The sequence below is a fragment of the Toxorhynchites rutilus genome, chromosome 1 (assembly GCF_029784135.1).
Source record: "Toxorhynchites rutilus septentrionalis strain SRP chromosome 1, ASM2978413v1, whole genome shotgun sequence".
Taxonomy (NCBI): Eukaryota; Metazoa; Arthropoda; class Insecta; order Diptera; family Culicidae; genus Toxorhynchites; species Toxorhynchites rutilus.
Window position 1 is genome coordinate 186,372,451 of NC_073744.1, and position 17,532 is coordinate 186,389,982.

Here is a 17,532-nt window from a genome sequence, read left to right on the forward strand (position 1 = left end):
TAGTGCCGAACAAGTTGGCAAAGTTCCAGCTAAACTAAAAATATGAAATTAAAATGGGTTCCTGTTTTGTTGGTGGAATCTACTAGTAAGCGCTTTACCTGTGCCGCCTGTTGCCCAATCGCTTGCAAATCTTTATGATCTTCGGGAACCTCCTGGTTGTATCCCCATGGATAAAGGATGTATTGTCCATAGCTGTGGAATGTAACGTATGCTTTGAAGGGTGCCGCTGTAGTTTTCATAAAATTTTCCACGGCCTTCGTTTCAGGCTCCGAGAATGGGCCCTTTCCGGCAAAGATTTCCGAACACGGCTGTCTCGAGGCACCTTGGCCACCCCACTTGTGTCCATAGTTTCGGTTCAGATCAACGCCAACGCATTGAATAATGCTGGACCTTCTTCTGTTCTTACGCCACAATCTATCGTACATGTGGGAGTATTCGTATCCATCTGGATTGTGGACCGGCAAGATGTAAAAATCGACACCATGTACATACTCTGGCTGGTCGTCCCATTCTTCGAGCAAGAAGTGTACGATGTACGTTACAACAGCCGGACTGATCCACTCGCGCGCATGGATTCCACCGTCGATCCAAATGGCTTTGTTGGATGGGTTCCCGTTGGAGATGCGAAGTACCTTCAGATCTCGACCTTCGACGGATTTGCCAATGGTGCGAACGCTGCACAGATCCGGGTACGTTACGGCGAGGTAATCCATAAACTCGTAGATATCCGCCAGGCGATGATAGGCGGTCCATGTCATGCGGTACCCTACGGTGGGGGGAAAGTGAAAAAGAGTAGCGAGAATCGGTTAAAACCATTGAACGAATGTGAGGGTGTAAAACGCACTGTAATTGCGTACAAATTGCACGAGGGCGTACTTAAATTATTGCCAAAGTATTGATTAAACATCGAGTGCAAAGCGTTTGATTGTTCCGCCAGCCATCGGTACAACAGCAGTTCGGTCTCGCCGCGATGAGAACGTGAAATTAATTACACCCGGGACTTCTTCGCGATCCGTTTAATTGCCTGTCGGATTATTGTTCAGGCGGGGCTCAAAACGGGGAAATTTATGTGCTCTATGTGTTCGCGCCATCCGGAGGTATTGCTCACGCGATTAGTGATAGTGGTGTGGTGCCAAATCAGGGATTCTTTACGTGTGCAACCCGATCGAATGATGGATTGGTTTGAGGTGTGCGAAAGTGTAGCGCGAATAGAAACTTCGAACGCATTCCCCCTCATAGTTTCACAAAAGCGGACATGAGCTTGTGAAAAACTGCGTTTTAAGGATAACTTGTGATGTTTGGAGGAACGGTATATATATATATTATAAAAAACACGGTCTATTCCCGAACGAGATCGTGTTTCTCGTGTGATACAAACTAATTAGTTGGCACAACCGTTCACTTTTGAAAGGGGAATTGGTTCCTTATATGGTGTATTGCTTTAGTGAATTGGATTCGATTGACGGGGAAGTATATTGCCTGTATGTTAAGAGGGGTTTATACTTCCGTTACAGGACAGATAGTACAGAAAATGAATAAGTACATTATAGTTGAGTGTAATATTTTCGTATTCTTTTGAGGTATGTGTTTTGTTGAGAATATTCCTATGCAAACACGCAAGCTTTTTTAAATCCATTAGATTGATGTTCGCGCGTGACTCTTGTGTGACTAAAATTTTTCCAAAGGCAATATACAGGGTGGGCCATTTAAAGTGGAAGGATTTGTTTTTGCAATAGCAAAGTAAAGAAGTGGAATTTTCAATTTTTTTTTGAAATTCATCTATTTTGGTCCAAGGAGATTTGTTCTAACTACTTTTTGATTATGATATCTCGTAAATGACCGCCTCTGGCCTTGACCGCAAAATGTGCCCTTTTTTCGGCATTTTCCATCACTTTGCCCAATGTTTCGGCCGATATGGCAGCAATTTCTTGTCGGATATTGTCTTTCAGCGCAGCCAGGGTCCTTGGTTTACCAGTGTATACCTTGGATTTTAAATATCTCCATAAAAAAAGTCAGGAGGCGTCAAATCAGGTGATCTCGGTGGCCAGTCATAATCGCCGTTTTTCGATATTAATCTTCCGGGGAACATTTCGCGCAATAATTTGGTCGTGGCAGCCGCTGTATGGCATGTAGCGCCGTCCTGTTGGAACCAGTAATTGTCCAATTCATTTTCACGAACAAATGGCAATAAAAAATCGGTTATCATTGTCCGATGATGTCGATGGAGTCTCTGCAACACTGGCTCGAACGGCATCAATATTCTCGTCGAAACGTCTTGGTCGTTGTCTGGACAGATGACTAGCATTACCAACGCTACCAGACGATATAAATTTGGCATATAATCGACGTATAGTGTTGTCTCCAGGCGATGTTTTAACTTTATTTTTATTTTTCCACGCACGTTTAGTTAACACAATTGAGAAGTTATTTTGAATGTACAGCTGAACAATTTCAGCGCGTTGTTTAGGTGTGTATTGTTCCATGGTTAAAATTGTACTGAAATGACGCTTCCAACGCGGTATGATATTTGTTAATCTGACATCTCTGTCAAAAGTTATGGGGTTGCCAGATGCTTCCACTTTAAATGGCCCACCCTGTACTAATCATTATTTTTGAGTGTAAGAACATGATCGAATTGTTTTTTGCAACACAAACAAAAACGATTGAATTGATAATTTCATTGAGGTTAGGCGTGGTAAACAAATTAAGAAACGCTAAAAATGCGATTCTTCATAACACTCTAGCTTTTTTATTATTAACTAGCTGACCCGACGAACTTCGTCCGGCCAAAAATAGATTTTTTGATTTGAATAGTATCATACACCCACGTTTTCTCACCAAGTGAACGTTAGTGAGTCCAATCACTGAACTCTTCATAAGTGATTACCCTTTGACTATTTACAATTTCCTTTTACTATAAATTGTCTAGTACAAAAATACGTCCTTATAATATAAAATTATTTTCAGACACAATTCTCGTTCAAGATTCTTCAAGCATTTGGAAATAACATGTTTCTCCGTTGCATGGAATACATGTTTGATACAGAGGAATATTACAAAATAAAGACAGCTCAAATCGGACCATTTCTTCCTCGGCTTTAAGGCACACCAACACATTTGGCCTTCCAATTTTGTTTATATAGATAGAAGATATAGGAATGCGTTATTCCGTCTGAAAATCCTTTTCCACTTTCGAACAAAAATCAATTTCATTAGCGCCAACATCAAATGGACTAACAAAGCTTCGCTAATTGTAGAACATATGGGAATTCGATTTTTCCGATTTTTCTCTCCGCCATATTGATCTACGGGAAGAGGCGAATACAACGAAATATAGATGACTCAAATTGAACCATTCCTTCTTCGGGTTTTGCGCTTACCAACACATTTGGCCTTCCATTTTTATTCATAGACTAGCTAACCCGGCAAACTTCGTCCCGCCCATTTACTTGATTAATTCTCGAGTAATGCAGAAATTTGTGTTTTATTTGTATGGCAGCCACCCCTAAGAGAGGGGGGGAGGGGTATCTAACCACCATAGAAACATTCATTGCACCCTAAAGTTTCCATATGCCTAATTGGGTTTAATTTGCTTGATTAATTCTCGGGTAATGCAAAAATTTGTGTTTCATTTGTACGGCAGCCCCCTCTAAGAGAGGGGGAAGGAGTATCTTAACACCATAGAAACATTTATTGCATCCTAAAACCTCCACATGCCAAATTTGGTTTCATTTGCTTGATTAATTCTCGAGTAATGCAGAAATTTGTGTTTCATTTGAATGGCAGCCCCCCCCTTTGAGTGGGGGAATGACTGTCTAACCATCATAGAAACATTTATTGCACCCTAAAACTTTCACATGCCAACTTTGGTTTCGTTTGCTTGGTTAATTTCCGAGTAATGCAGAAATTTGTGTTTCATTTGTATGGCACCCCCCCCCCTTAGAGAGGGGGGAGGGGTCTCAAAATATCACGAGAACCTTCCCCGGCCCCAAAAACCCCTACATATCAATTTTCATGTCGATCATGTCGAGAATCAGACAGACAGACAGACATCACTCCATTTTTATATATATAGATATAAGATATGGAAATGCGCTATTTCGCCTGAAAATCCATTTCCACTTACGAACAATGATCAATTTTGATAGCGCAAATATCGAATGGACTAACAACGTTTATTATGATGTAATTTTCGAACATGTGGGAATTAAATTTTCCGAATTTTCCGACCTTTCTTCAGGGTTTTCCGAAAATATTCCGATTTTTCTCTCCACTATATTAATCTACGGGAAGAGACCACTACAACAAAATAAAGAAGGCTAAAATCGGACCATCCCTTCTTCGGGTTTTCCGCTTACCAACAGATTTTCCCTTACATTTTTATTTATATAGATGAAAATATTATTGTATTTAAAATTATTATTAATTATTATTATTATTCAAATTACTATAAATTTATTTATACAAAAGTAACTACTCATTGGTTCAATGCAGCAGTTTCTGTTGTTACATTTCACAACTTGCAAAAGGTACTGGGATGTCCTCACGCGACGAGCAAACCACGTGAGCTTACCAACGTACTAATTTCACTTAATCGATTTTGGGAGTCTGCGGACTGAATTAGGGATTGCATTACCGTGCCAAAATTTCAATAACCGGTTATTCGGTAATGAAAATTTTATTACCGGTAAAACCGGTAAATTATCGGTAAAAAACCTACTAAAATTTAAAATGAAGGAACGACTTTTATTTATAATGATCAGTTTACAAATAAACATTTTGCAAGTTTTTGCTGATTAACACTAGGTTTGCGGACGTTTCTTATATACCTATCTCTACGAACACGCGATCAATTACTTACCTATTACTTTCCAAAAGAGGAAAACGCCCGTTCAGAGTCCAATTATGTTGGGTGTACCGCACGAAGAGTATCGAATACCATTGTCATCCGGGTTGCAACATATACAGAATATTCTGTATTTTACAGATTTCTAGCCAAATCTCAGATACAGAATCTGTATATACAGAATTACAGATTTTCAGCAAAAATATAGAATTTTTTTAAATTCAATTTTAAATATTGAATTTATTACTGCGCATACATTGATACCTTGATTCACAAAAAAAAAGTAGAACACAACGCAACAATATGGCTTTCATTGGAGGCAGTTGTTAAGCGAAATCTTGAGCGAATCGAAGAGCTTAAACTATTCTATTCATTCCAAGTCAAGTATGACCATAATCAATCCACCATACATCCACCATACACCATACACTCATTTAAACTGTCCTATGACTAAATCGGTTATGCTGTTCCTAAACATTGTTCTATCGCTCATCAATGAAGTCATTCCACTTTTCAATCAGAAAGTTCTCAATTTTGCGAACTTTATAATGAGACAAATATATTATTGTTGATCATGTCGGATAACTTATGATTTCAGAGCTACGTGCAACGATTCGTTATAATGTGAAAGATTTTGAACACGTTCTGAAGAAGCCTGAGAATGTTTACGTTGGTATCGGGAAGAAGAAGCTGAAAAAATATTGGATGTAGCTAGGAAGCTGACCTTCAATTCGATTTGTTGTGATTTCTATATTAAACTCGTGAAACAGATTTCAAAGAAATTTCAAATTTGATTTCAGCGATCCGGTTATCAAAACTACGGCCTTGATAAACCCTTCAAATTTTCGTCAAATTACCAAACCTAAATAATTTGATACGCCAAATTCCACAATTTGTTGAAGTAATAGACTAGGCTTGGGGAACGAATTCAGGCTACTCAAGACGAATCTTATTGGGCAAAAATTGAGTGAGTCAGGAATAACTTGGAAAGGCGCCTTTTTGATAACATTCATCAGCGTCTGTAGAGCAAGTATTTTCGCATGCCAACGAAAACCGGAAATCGGTTTGCCCCCACAATTACAGACACTATTTTGGAAGCGAAAAACTATGTATCGGCTCAAGGAGGAGCTTCAAGGATGATATTGACGAAAAGTTTTAAAGCAAAGTGTATAAACAACATACAATTCAGAGGATTAGAAGAATAGAACCTTTTTATGATTTACTTTGTTGAATTGATACGACTTCAACAAAATAAACCTACATTTCATTTTTGTTTTCCTTAATTTTTCGATACAGATTTTATATGCAGATTTTTTTTGCTAATAATACAGGTATACAGATTTTTACCAAAAAAAATACAGAGTTAAATGTGGCAACCCTGATTGTCATGTATTTGCCTCTGATGCCCTCTGTACGAAAACTCTTGTCCGAGGCTTTTCATCAATCCGTTAATTGACGTTGAACTTGGACTGGACGTTGATACTTTTCATTGTTGCAATCGTCGTTCAAGTTGATGCTCAACTGTTCTGCAGGTTTCGCAGGATTTCTTCCTCCTGTTGTCCAGCTACTGAATCAATATCATTATCGTCAAATTTGATTTAGTCAGGAACAATTTGAAATGCCTGTTTGATCAATGCAGTCCGTGACATTGGATAGAAGACGCCAAAATCATCATGAATTGTGTTACCACCACGAGCAGAATGATTATTCATGTACGGAAACAAATCTGCATATACGAAACGTTTTTCTGCAATCCTTCCAATCAGGACTTCCAGCAGCTGCTTCAAAGTTCCTGATGGTTGCTCCGATAGCTGCTCTAGCATAAAGTGCAATCTGGCATCAGCTTCATTAAGGGTTCAACAGCGACCAGAACTGGTTTGAGGGCATCAACCAATTCCTTCATCGCTGTCAGTTCTTCATCACTGAAGCTTATCTTTTGTTTCGTTTTCAGATCGGGTAGCGATTTTTGAACTGAAGTTCAGAGAACCTAGAATCGGCGTGTTTTTTTTCGATTTTATTTGATTCTCGAGTAATATTTCAAAGCGGCATAAAGGCAAATATTCTTTATAGTGTAAAAATAAAATACGGGTGGGTAATGTCGGTGACATAACCGGAGTGACGTAGGACTATACAAAGGGGACAACTTTTGCTAAATATATATTTTAAATATATTGTTTTATTTTCTTCTCCTACGTGAATACCTACCTATCTACCTGAAAAATGGATTAGTTTACTGTTTACTCTTTATGAACATGTTGGGGGTTCTGAAAAGAACCTTTGGTGTTGTGTTTTTGCGTTTTTTTTTACAAACTTGATTCTTGATTTTTTTTCTGAAGGCTTTGTACTTATTAAATGTTCAACGTCGGGCATCTTTCGGCGTATACACATATCGTACAATCAAAATGATGACTGTGATAGGGAATGCATAGGTAGGCATCAGCTCGTTCACTATCATATATTTCACTATTGAGCACATTACCGTACCTTAAGCTGTGGTTTCGGAGACGAATGAATTGTAAGATTTGTAGTCTCCGCAAACAAAGTAAATAAAAATGAAAAAGAACTGAGGTTTTGGAGACGAACTCTACAATCTGTCGAGAAATAAACGAGCTATAAGCGTTCTGAAAAACCAACAGTAAATACAGGGACGAATGACCTTCGGATTAAAGTCCTTTAAAATAAGAACAGAGCAGCAGGAAATACATAGCTCATCGTGTTGCTCCTTAGTTATTTCTCTATGCAATGCAGATGTAACGTCAGTCAATTTTCAACATCAGTTATCAACCAAAGAAAGCAGTTCTTGCTACCGAGAAAATTCGTTAATGCCATCCTGCATACAATGTGTTGTAATTTGAAGCCACTTTTAATTCGGACACCATACATGGGTTTGTGAAAACTGAATGATCAATTTAAAAGACCCCACGACGTGCCGAAGCACCACTCAGTGTCGCTTGGAGGCGATTTTAACCTGTGATTGAACATTTGCGATGACAGTGGTACAGTGTCGACTTTCAATGTGGGGTCATAATTTGGATCTCTATGTTTACAAAAATGTCCAACTAATTATGTCGCATTACATGTCCGTCCAATTAGCTAACTGTCGAACTAATTGTAAATTACTGTACTTTCAGTCTGGAAACAATTTGAGAATTGGTGAAAATTGAATAATCAGGATAGTCCCCAACTATCAATAAGCTCAGAACAACTGACAAATTCACATACTCATCAGATCCTGGCAAACAAATTATGAAAAAATCAATTTGTGTTTTATTATTATTTTGGATATTATTTTAGAAAGCATTGAACTGTATTTCGTAAACTCTTTTTTGAAAGGTTTAATGGCCCTGATAAGCGCCGTGTTTTATGGAATGGTTCCAATTTAGAAAACTTTGTACTCGTGGTTTTGAAAAAAAAACATTTCGAACGCCCTCGATGCCGCCTTGTTCTGGATTTGCCACCAAAGCAGTTTGTATAAAGAACAAACTTTTTTCTTCTGCTACCAGCTGCCGTTTTGCGATTGCGTTCGCCACTCGCCACTCGCTGCTACTGCCTGTTGTTGTCTTGATGTCCACCGAACCGAATGTGTTCTGTTCCGAATGCGGGTTTTCTTATCGTCGCGAGCAGCTTTGCCAGCTAACTCGATCACTTCGGCGGCCAAAACTATATAACGCCGGCTAGGTGGACTGGTGCACTGGTACTAACGCGCTCGGCCTAGCTACCCTTGCGGGGAACTCCAGATCAACACGGTTCGAGCGGGATTTTGCCTTTCTCTTTACTTTTCCTCCTTTACCATGTCCAGACATGACTGCTTGGGTTGGTTTGTTGATGTGTTGTAATGCGAACCGATGTGGTGTACGGTTTTAATGAGAATGATCGTTACGGAAGGAAGGAAGGTATTTGTTAGAATTAGCCATAAAAATTGTAAAATAATCCTCATTTGAATTCCCGTGATACCGTGTAGCCCGCGACGCCGGGAAAGCGCGCGCGAGTTTGTCGCGACCGGAGGGTTTTCCGCAGGTAAGCGGTTGGCTTAAGCGCCACTCCCGCGAGGGAGACCAACCGCCGTGTTCTTGCTTTGCCCGGCAATGAGACACCCAACACCTAAGGGCGGGTTTGTCCTTTCCTTCAAAACCCTGGTTTGCTCCGCGACTTTCACCTGCGCTACTGCGGACCCGCGACACCGTTTGTCCGCGTTCCGCAATTCCAACAACAAAGGGACACTTCGGCCGATCCAATGAGTACCGATTTACGCTGAAAGGGTCTCCTCACTGGACCTACTGAACAATATCCGTCCCCCCCACCTTGAAACCTAGTTTCGTAGAACAGGAGCGGGGGTTGAAAAACTTCACAAGAAGAGGAGTCCCAACCCTGGACTCGTGACCAACTGAAAATTCACTCGATTTGTCGGGTTTTTAGGCTACACCGCCAGCCAGAAAAGGTAGAGTGTTCTACACTACTATACTATCTCCACAACATTTATTAAATCTTTATAATTATCATCTCATTCACATTACTACTACTAATATTCTAAATCACAAAACTCATTCAATTACACACTCTACCAGAAACATTTAATGAACCATATAATAAACCTACACTTCAAACATAAACATTTTATTTACAGTATCGGTTTCGAACCCTCGACCCATAGCGTTCATATACTCAAGCACAACGCGTTTACTAACTGATCTATCCGCTCATATTGAATGTGTTGCGTTCTATACCGATGGGCATTTGCCTACCATCGGCATCGTGCTTCGCTGTGTGGTATTGTTCTGTGGTTTTTCATTGTTAGGGATGTGGCTTTCTAATAATTTATCCTACATGCGCATGTGTTATTGGATAAAAATAGTTTTCGTACTCACACAACCTAGGAATTACGTGGAGCCGTTCTGCTTTATCGCCGTTCCTAGCGATGAATGGCGTTACTGCTGCGATGTCTGCACACGGTGTCCTACGTGATCCGTGGGGTGATTCCTTCGTGCGCGAGTATAATGCGCCAGCGTACTACGCGTGACCACCGGAATTGTCGGATTTGGTGGTCGTATCCAGACCTCAAGCGCGGGGTCAGAAGCGGCTCTTCCTCTATACACGGGGAACGAATACCACACAAATGCCACATTTTTAACATCAAAACCACAATTTAAATTACGCCACGTGCAATAGAGCTTACCTCGAATTTTATTTAGTCGTTGGGAAAACGAAGTTTCTCACACCTAAAAACACTAACGACGACTAACTGGTTTCGAACATGGAACAAAAAAAAACTTATCTACACTGACTGTACGATGTAACTTTGCCGACTTTTACCTTTTTGACTTTAACTCGCGGTTCGAAAAACTAACTTGACCGCTCCTGCCTATTCCACGTTTGAAGTAAGAATGATCGAGCATATTAGTAAATCCTCAGATCAGCGAGATACTAAAAGGACCGGAACTACGTAATAGTTAACGATGTTAACTATTCAGTAATTATACCGAAGTTCCTCTGTGTTTTTATTGGTCCGGCATTCAAGCATTCGCGGGCGATACCCTTTAACCTCCCGAGCACAGTTCAAGTCGAGGTGCTCGCCGGGTTTTGGCAGTTCAAGAATAAGAAAACCCCACCGAAAGACTCTGCTATTTGGAGGAAATATCCAAAAGAAAAATACAAAAAAAAAAGAAAGCATGAGTCTTCTAGATGTGTATTGGTCAGTGGGTGTCTTGGCTAAATACAGCCGCCAAGTCACATTCAGCACCCATTATGGTTAAACGCTCGAATCCAAAATCGGGAGCGGCACTCGCGTTGCCAAACATCCAATACATAGAAAGAAGAGAGAATCCCAGATCCACACAGGAGAGATTGTGTTGGATCTGAAATTCAAAATAACGAAACGAGGGGCTTCCAAAAGTCGAAATCAGTACCGTGCTACATCATTCCCTGCTTAATTTTCGAAAATTTGATTGGCCTGCACCAATCAAATTTTCGAAGGCGAAAATAGAGTCTCCCTTCGCAGAATTGTTTAGTGACATTTTCGGGGTCATATGTGGTCATCGTCAAACTGAATTGACTCATCCTCTATTTCCAGTATCAGATCAATTGATCTGTCTGTAACTGACCATCAACGCTTTGCAGCTCCGGTCTCCAGCGAAATGTCATGTGAAACCCTACAAAGGTTAACTCTAAACGCCCATCAAAAATTACTGGTATTATAGAGAACTAACTAACCGAAAACTACTGAACTGAGAGACAAGAAAAAACTCGAGAAAAAAAAAAAACATCAATCGATCTGACCTTCCAGAGCTACTATTTAGTTGACAATCCTATTTACACAAAATGAAGAAAAAATATACTCGAAATTACTCAAAACTATAACTAAAATCTTTACATCCTCCACTTCTCATAAATAGAAGTATTTCTGGAGATGTAAAAAAGAACGTACTATCGACCTACGTCGAAAAAATAACTCGATGAATATTGTTCATTCCGACCTCAGAACTTTATCCAAGTAAAAAGGAATGAAAACAATATCCATCTTAAATTTGCCCGAAATTTCTTCGGATATGGAAACTACTCTGGAAGGATCCAAAGATTTCCTGCTCCCATCAGAAGAAAGATCTTAAAGTTCGTCATTCTCAATCGTTGGCATGCTACCAACGATGAGATGACCTTTTTCCTAACAAAATCACAAAACGAAACTAAATATTCAACCAATCCAACATTCACGCACCCCTCGCTTACAAGCGATGTACACTCATTCTCCCAATACACTCACACAATTCACTCACGCTATTGCCAACTAAAAGAATGTTCGAGAAGTAAACAAACCGGTGCGATGGTTTGTCAGTGCAGTGGAAGTTCGGGTTTTAATTTTTTTATTACACGGACGATTCCGTGTTTTTTTTTTTTTTTTTTTTTTTTTTGAGAAGGAAAAACCTTGTGAGCGATATGGACGACGTTGAAAAAGGAAAGTAAAAATGGTAAGTCGTTCCAACTATTAGGTGTAAAGCTCTTTGTTTTTCTTTTTCTTTCACAGGTTAGGTTCTACAAGGGAAGCAGCATCACCGATTGGACTGGAATGTTGCTGGGGAAACGACCGAACGAAGGACGAGGACGACTAGGATGAGTACCAAAACACTGGAAAGGGCTAGGACAGGACAATTCTCGACAACAACTGGAGGAAACAGAGGACTTAACAAGGATATTCGAGAAATTAATCCAAGAAAAACAAATGGAAAACGGGAAAGGATGGCAGCAGCTATGGACAACAACTGAAAAATACATCACATCAACGGGAGCATCAGGGACAGGACACTTTTTCGGGACTATTCTACAGGATGGGACAAAGGATGCGAGCTGGAGGACAGTGACGGACCGGAACCACAACGATAATAATAACAAGTAACTTATTAAATCTAAATATTTATTAATTTTTACATATTATTTTAGGAACTAAAGTGACGAAAACATAATAAACTAAACCGAGAGAATTTCTTCGAACAAAAACAAAAAATAAACTGGAACGGAAAAATAACGAGAGAACAAAAACAAGCGAAAAAATATGGGACACAAACAAAGAAAAAACCGTGAGTGACTATATTTTTAAATAAATTAACTAACTAACCTAACTAGATATAAGACTAATACTAGAAAATAAGGGTTAGGGAACTAGGAAGAAAACTAATGAATTAATCTACTACTAATAATTATATTGTATTTACAATTTGAGTCGCGTTGTTCACTCGATTCGGTTCCGAAGGTCGGTCTCTTTTTGATGTTTTCGTTGGGATTCCCGTTTGTCACTTCGGCTACATAGCTTTCAAAAAAAACTTGATTCTACGGAATCAACCAATCGAGAGGATTATCAAGTCTCTTCTTCTTCAGACTGCTCTCTAGTGCTGAGGCGCTCTACTCTTCGTTTCTTCACAAAGTCCACTACTGATTGTTTCGAAAGTCATCATCAGTGCTCGCTTTACGCTTCACGGTACCATGACCGCTACTTTGCACAGGTCATAGCTCCGACTCGTTCATTTTCTTCGTGAACTTTGCTACTTTTCCCGGATCATTGTGAGCTCTCAACTCAGACTTCAAGCAATCTTCCAAAGAATCAACGATTCCTCAATCGATGGGATTCGACGTAGGACTTTCCACATAGGTGTGTTTTTTGTTATTAGTTCCTTCATGAAAGGTACATAGCTTGAACATCAAACATACACACACGAACATAGAAAGACGGGAGGGTTGAACAGGGAAGGCTTCTACCTATCACATCTTCTACCTTGAATCAGAACAGACCTATCCCGATTCCTATCTGCGCTGGGAATAGTACAACGTTCACAACTTCGTATGGTTCTGCCCAGATTTCCGCAGCCATAACAGAAAATCAATTTTTGCGTTATGCAATCCCTCCAACAATGTCCCTGTTGTTGACAATTCCAACAGATTTTTTTGGAAATCACATTTCTCCTTCTTCTTCGGTTAACTTCTTCATTATTATTTCCTATCGCCTCAATGCAATGTATTGGTCTGAGAGGGGGACTATCCCAGGCTTTTTGTAAGATTGGATCTACAGCGTCAATGCGATGATTTAGATTCAGCAAGTGATCCAGATCATTCACATCGATGGTCGAAATTTTCGAGCGATAGTTTTGCCTCATATTGTCCAAAATTATCTCGAATTTCCGTCGTTTTGACAGTGGTTTGAAAAGCATTTTATTTAGCTGTTCTATTTTCGACACAAAAGCAACGAATGTTTCATTGCGCTGCTGTCTTCGTTCGAGTATTTTCTGACGAATAGCTTGGTCGTGATTTGGGTTCCCAAAACGCTGTTTAATGCGTCGTTCAAACGAAACCCAATCGACAAACTCATCTACGTACGTAAAGAACCACTCTAACGCTGGTCCATCGAATAGTACATATATTCCGCTGAGCAGTTCCTTTGCGGACACGTTCTCTCTATAGGAAATTTTCTCCACTCTGTATAGGAAACACTCAACGCTTAGTGTTCCAGGCTGGCCTGTGAACTTTAGTTTCCATTTTTCTATTCTGTCCCTTATATTATCTCTGTTATTCTCAAAGTTGTGTCGTTTTCTTCTTCGCTTTTTAGTATTATTAATATTGGAAAACTGGGAATTTACTGAGGCATCTGAATCATCCGCGTCTGCATTTCTTCTGTTTTGACGTAAAGCTAATCCATCATCTTCTGAACTGCTTCCTACCGCTTCCTGACAAGGTAGATTGGATGTAGTTCCATTATCCCTTTGTTTCCATAAACTAATTTGGTTAGTTGTCTCTCTAATCACAAGATTCGCCATGAGATTCCCTAACGTTTTCTCCAAATATACTACCTTTTCCCGCAGATCGGCTATTTCCTGGAGCATTTTTGTCTCAACATTGACATCAATTACCGTTCCTCGGGAATCGGATTCCATCGAAAACACGGTATCTAACCTCACTTCCTCATTTGTGCAATCGTTTCGGCCTACATTCGATGATTCTTCCTCATATTCTTTCAACATTTTTCTTAGTCGATTTAACACTCCATCTTTCAGCAACTGTTCCCCTTCTTCGTTAACTGTACATCTTTCTGTTCGGTACAAAAAATGCAACAACTTTGACTTATGGTACTGCTCAAACTTTTTCTGCTTAACTTCCCTTCCAATCGCCGCCACATTTTTTTCCAGAACATTAAGTTCGTCTCGAATATTAATGGACGAGCTATACTTGCGTCCTGACTTCGCATCTGATTTGAATAACTTTCTCAAACGCCGTTGCTTCTCTAAAAGATCTAAACCGACCATATTCCCATCGAGTTGATTTCGTATTCGCAGTTCGTAATCAGTTTCCTCCAAGCTCAGATGTTCAGTACATGGAAACTCCATTTTAGAAAGTTCAAGTAGTACCACTAACTGCTGATACTTTATTTATTTTCAGGGTAAAAATGGCGTAGCTGACAGATGACGGTTTTTTTAAATTGCAAAAGTACAGAATGTCCGAGAATGCAGTGAATTTATTAAATGCTAAACACAATTTTGTGGAAGCAGTGACCGAGAAGGAGAAAATGCCCAATATCGTTTACAAGAAAAGACAAGGATGATTGTTTAAATTGCAGACGAGGATGATTATTTCCTATGAAGACTAGATGCGAGAGATTATTCAAAATTCTTTCTGAAAACATTTCATTATTAATTTTTATAAACGTTATAATTGTTAAAAGAAATCCTACTGAAAATAAACTAGAGACTATTTCTCAATATAATTCAGAAAAATACTAAATGTGTACCGGAAAAAAAAAATATTTCCACCCGAAATAAATTTTCCTGAAAACCTGGAAAAATTAATCCAATTTTCCAAAATAAATTTCTCAAAATTATTTTGCAAATGACCGTAAATGTCGTGCCAAAAACCACGTTGGGCGCCAAATGTAGCCCGCGACGCCGGGAAAGCGCGCGCGAGTTTGTCGCGACCGGAGGGTTTTCCGCAGGTAAGCGGTTGGCTTAAGCGCCACTCCCGCGAGGGAGACCAACCGCCGTGTTCTTGCTTTGCCCGGCAATGAGACACCCAACACCTAAGGGCGGGTTTGTCCTTTCCTTCAAAACCCTGGTTTGCTCCGCGACTTTCACCTGCGCTACTGCGGACCCGCGACACCGTTTGTCCGCGTTCCGCAATTCCAACAACAAAGGGACACTTCGGCCGATCCAATGAGTACCGATTTACGCTGAAAGGGTCTCCTCACTGGACCTACTGAACAATATCCGTCCCCCCCACCTTGAAACCTAGTTTCGTAGAACAGGAGCGGGGGTTGAAAAACTTCACAAGAAGAGGAGTCCCAACCCTGGACTCGTGACCAACTGAAAATTCACTCGATTTGTCGGGTTTTTAGGCTACACCGCCAGCCAGAAAAGGTAGAGTGTTCTACACTACTATACTATCTCCACAACATTTATTAAATCTTTATAATTATCATCTCATTCACATTACTACTACTAATATTCTAAATCACAAAACTCATTCAATTACACACTCTACCAGAAACATTTAATGAACCATATAATAAACCTACACTTCAAACATAAACATTTTATTTACAGTATCGGTTTCGAACCCTCGACCCATAGCGTTCATATACTCAAGCACAACGCGTTTACTAACTGATCTATCCGCTCATATTGAATGTGTTGCGTTCTATACCGATGGGCATTTGCCTACCATCGGCATCGTGCTTCGCTGTGTGGTATTGTTCTGTGGTTTTTCATTGTTAGGGATGTGGCTTTCTAATAATTTATCCTACATGCGCATGTGTTATTGGATAAAAATAGTTTTCGTACTCACACAACCTAGGAATTACGTGGAGCCGTTCTGCTTTATCGCCGTTCCTAGCGATGAATGGCGTTACTGCTGCGATGTCTGCACACGGTGTCCTACGTGATCCGTGGGGTGATTCCTTCGTGCGCGAGTATAATGCGCCAGCGTACTACGCGTGACCACCGGAATTGTCGGATTTGGTGGTCGTATCCAGACCTCAAGCGCGGGGTCAGAAGCGGCTCTTCCTCTATACACGGGGAACGAATACCACACAAATGCCACATTTTTAACATCAAAACCACAATTTAAATTACGCCACGTGCAATAGAGCTTACCTCGAATTTTATTTAGTCGTTGGGAAAACGAAGTTTCTCACACCTAAAAACACTAACGACGACTAACTGGTTTCGAACATGGAACAAAAAAAAACTTATCTACACTGACTGTACGATGTAACTTTGCCGACTTTTACCTTTTTGACTTTAACTCGCGGTTCGAAAAACTAACTTGACCGCTCCTGCCTATTCCACGTTTGAAGTAAGAATGATCGAGCATATTAGTAAATCCTCAGATCAGCGAGATACTAAAAGGACCGGAACTACGTAATAGTTAACGATGTTAACTATTCAGTAATTATACCGAAGTTCCTCTGTGTTTTTATTGGTCCGGCATTCAAGCATTCGCGGGCGATACCCTTTAACCTCCCGAGCACAGTTCAAGTCGAGGTGCTCGCCGGGTTTTGGCAGTTCAAGAATAAGAAAACCCCACCGAAAGACTCTGCTATTTGGAGGAAATATCCAAAAGAAAAATACAAAAAAAAAAGAAAGCATGAGTCTTCTAGATGTGTATTGGTCAGTGGGTGTCTTGGCTAAATACAGCCGCCAAGTCACATTCAGCACCCATTATGGTTAAACGCTCGAATCCAAAATCGGGAGCGGCACTCGCGTTGCCAAACATCCAATACATAGAAAGAAGAGAGAATCCCAGATCCACACAGGAGAGATTGTGTTGGATCTGAAATTCAAAATAACGAAACGAGGGGCTTCCAAAAGTCGAAATCAGTACCGTGCTACAACCGTTCGAAATGAAACGGACTGGAATTTTATGCTTCAATCCAGATTCAATAGATTAGAGATTGAGAGCTAGAGAGAATCAGAAGAACGAGAACTGACCGATAGCCGATAGTGTCCACTATATAAGCAGTATCTTTGTAAAGCTTGACCCTCTTTTACCAAATATACGTTCTACACAACAGTACGGTCTCTTCATTTCGTTGGTCGGTCGATGACACTGGACATTGTCCCTTTCGCGTGTGATCTATTGTGCGTTGTGCACAAGTTCTTTCGAGTGCGTGCTTTTCGGTTGCTAGTATCATCTAGCGAAGAAGTCCTTCGAGTGCGGTA

At 40.1% G+C, this 17,532-nt stretch overlaps 2 protein-coding genes across 6 annotated transcripts in view; one reads left to right on the forward strand and one right to left on the reverse strand.

The window, feature by feature from the left end:
- LOC129761903 (centrosomal protein of 162 kDa) overlaps positions 1-17,532 on the forward strand; it is a 51,547-nt gene that overhangs the window by 5,485 nt on the left and 28,530 nt on the right. The gene's annotated exons all lie outside the window — the stretch shown is intronic.
- LOC129761931 (carboxypeptidase B-like) overlaps positions 1-17,532 on the reverse strand; it is a 31,405-nt gene that overhangs the window by 4,598 nt on the left and 9,275 nt on the right. Inside the window, exon 3 of the mRNA XM_055759788.1 lies at positions 99-766. Coding sequence (XP_055615763.1) covers positions 99-766 — 668 coding nt within the window. The remainder of the gene's footprint in view (positions 1-98; positions 767-17,532) is intronic.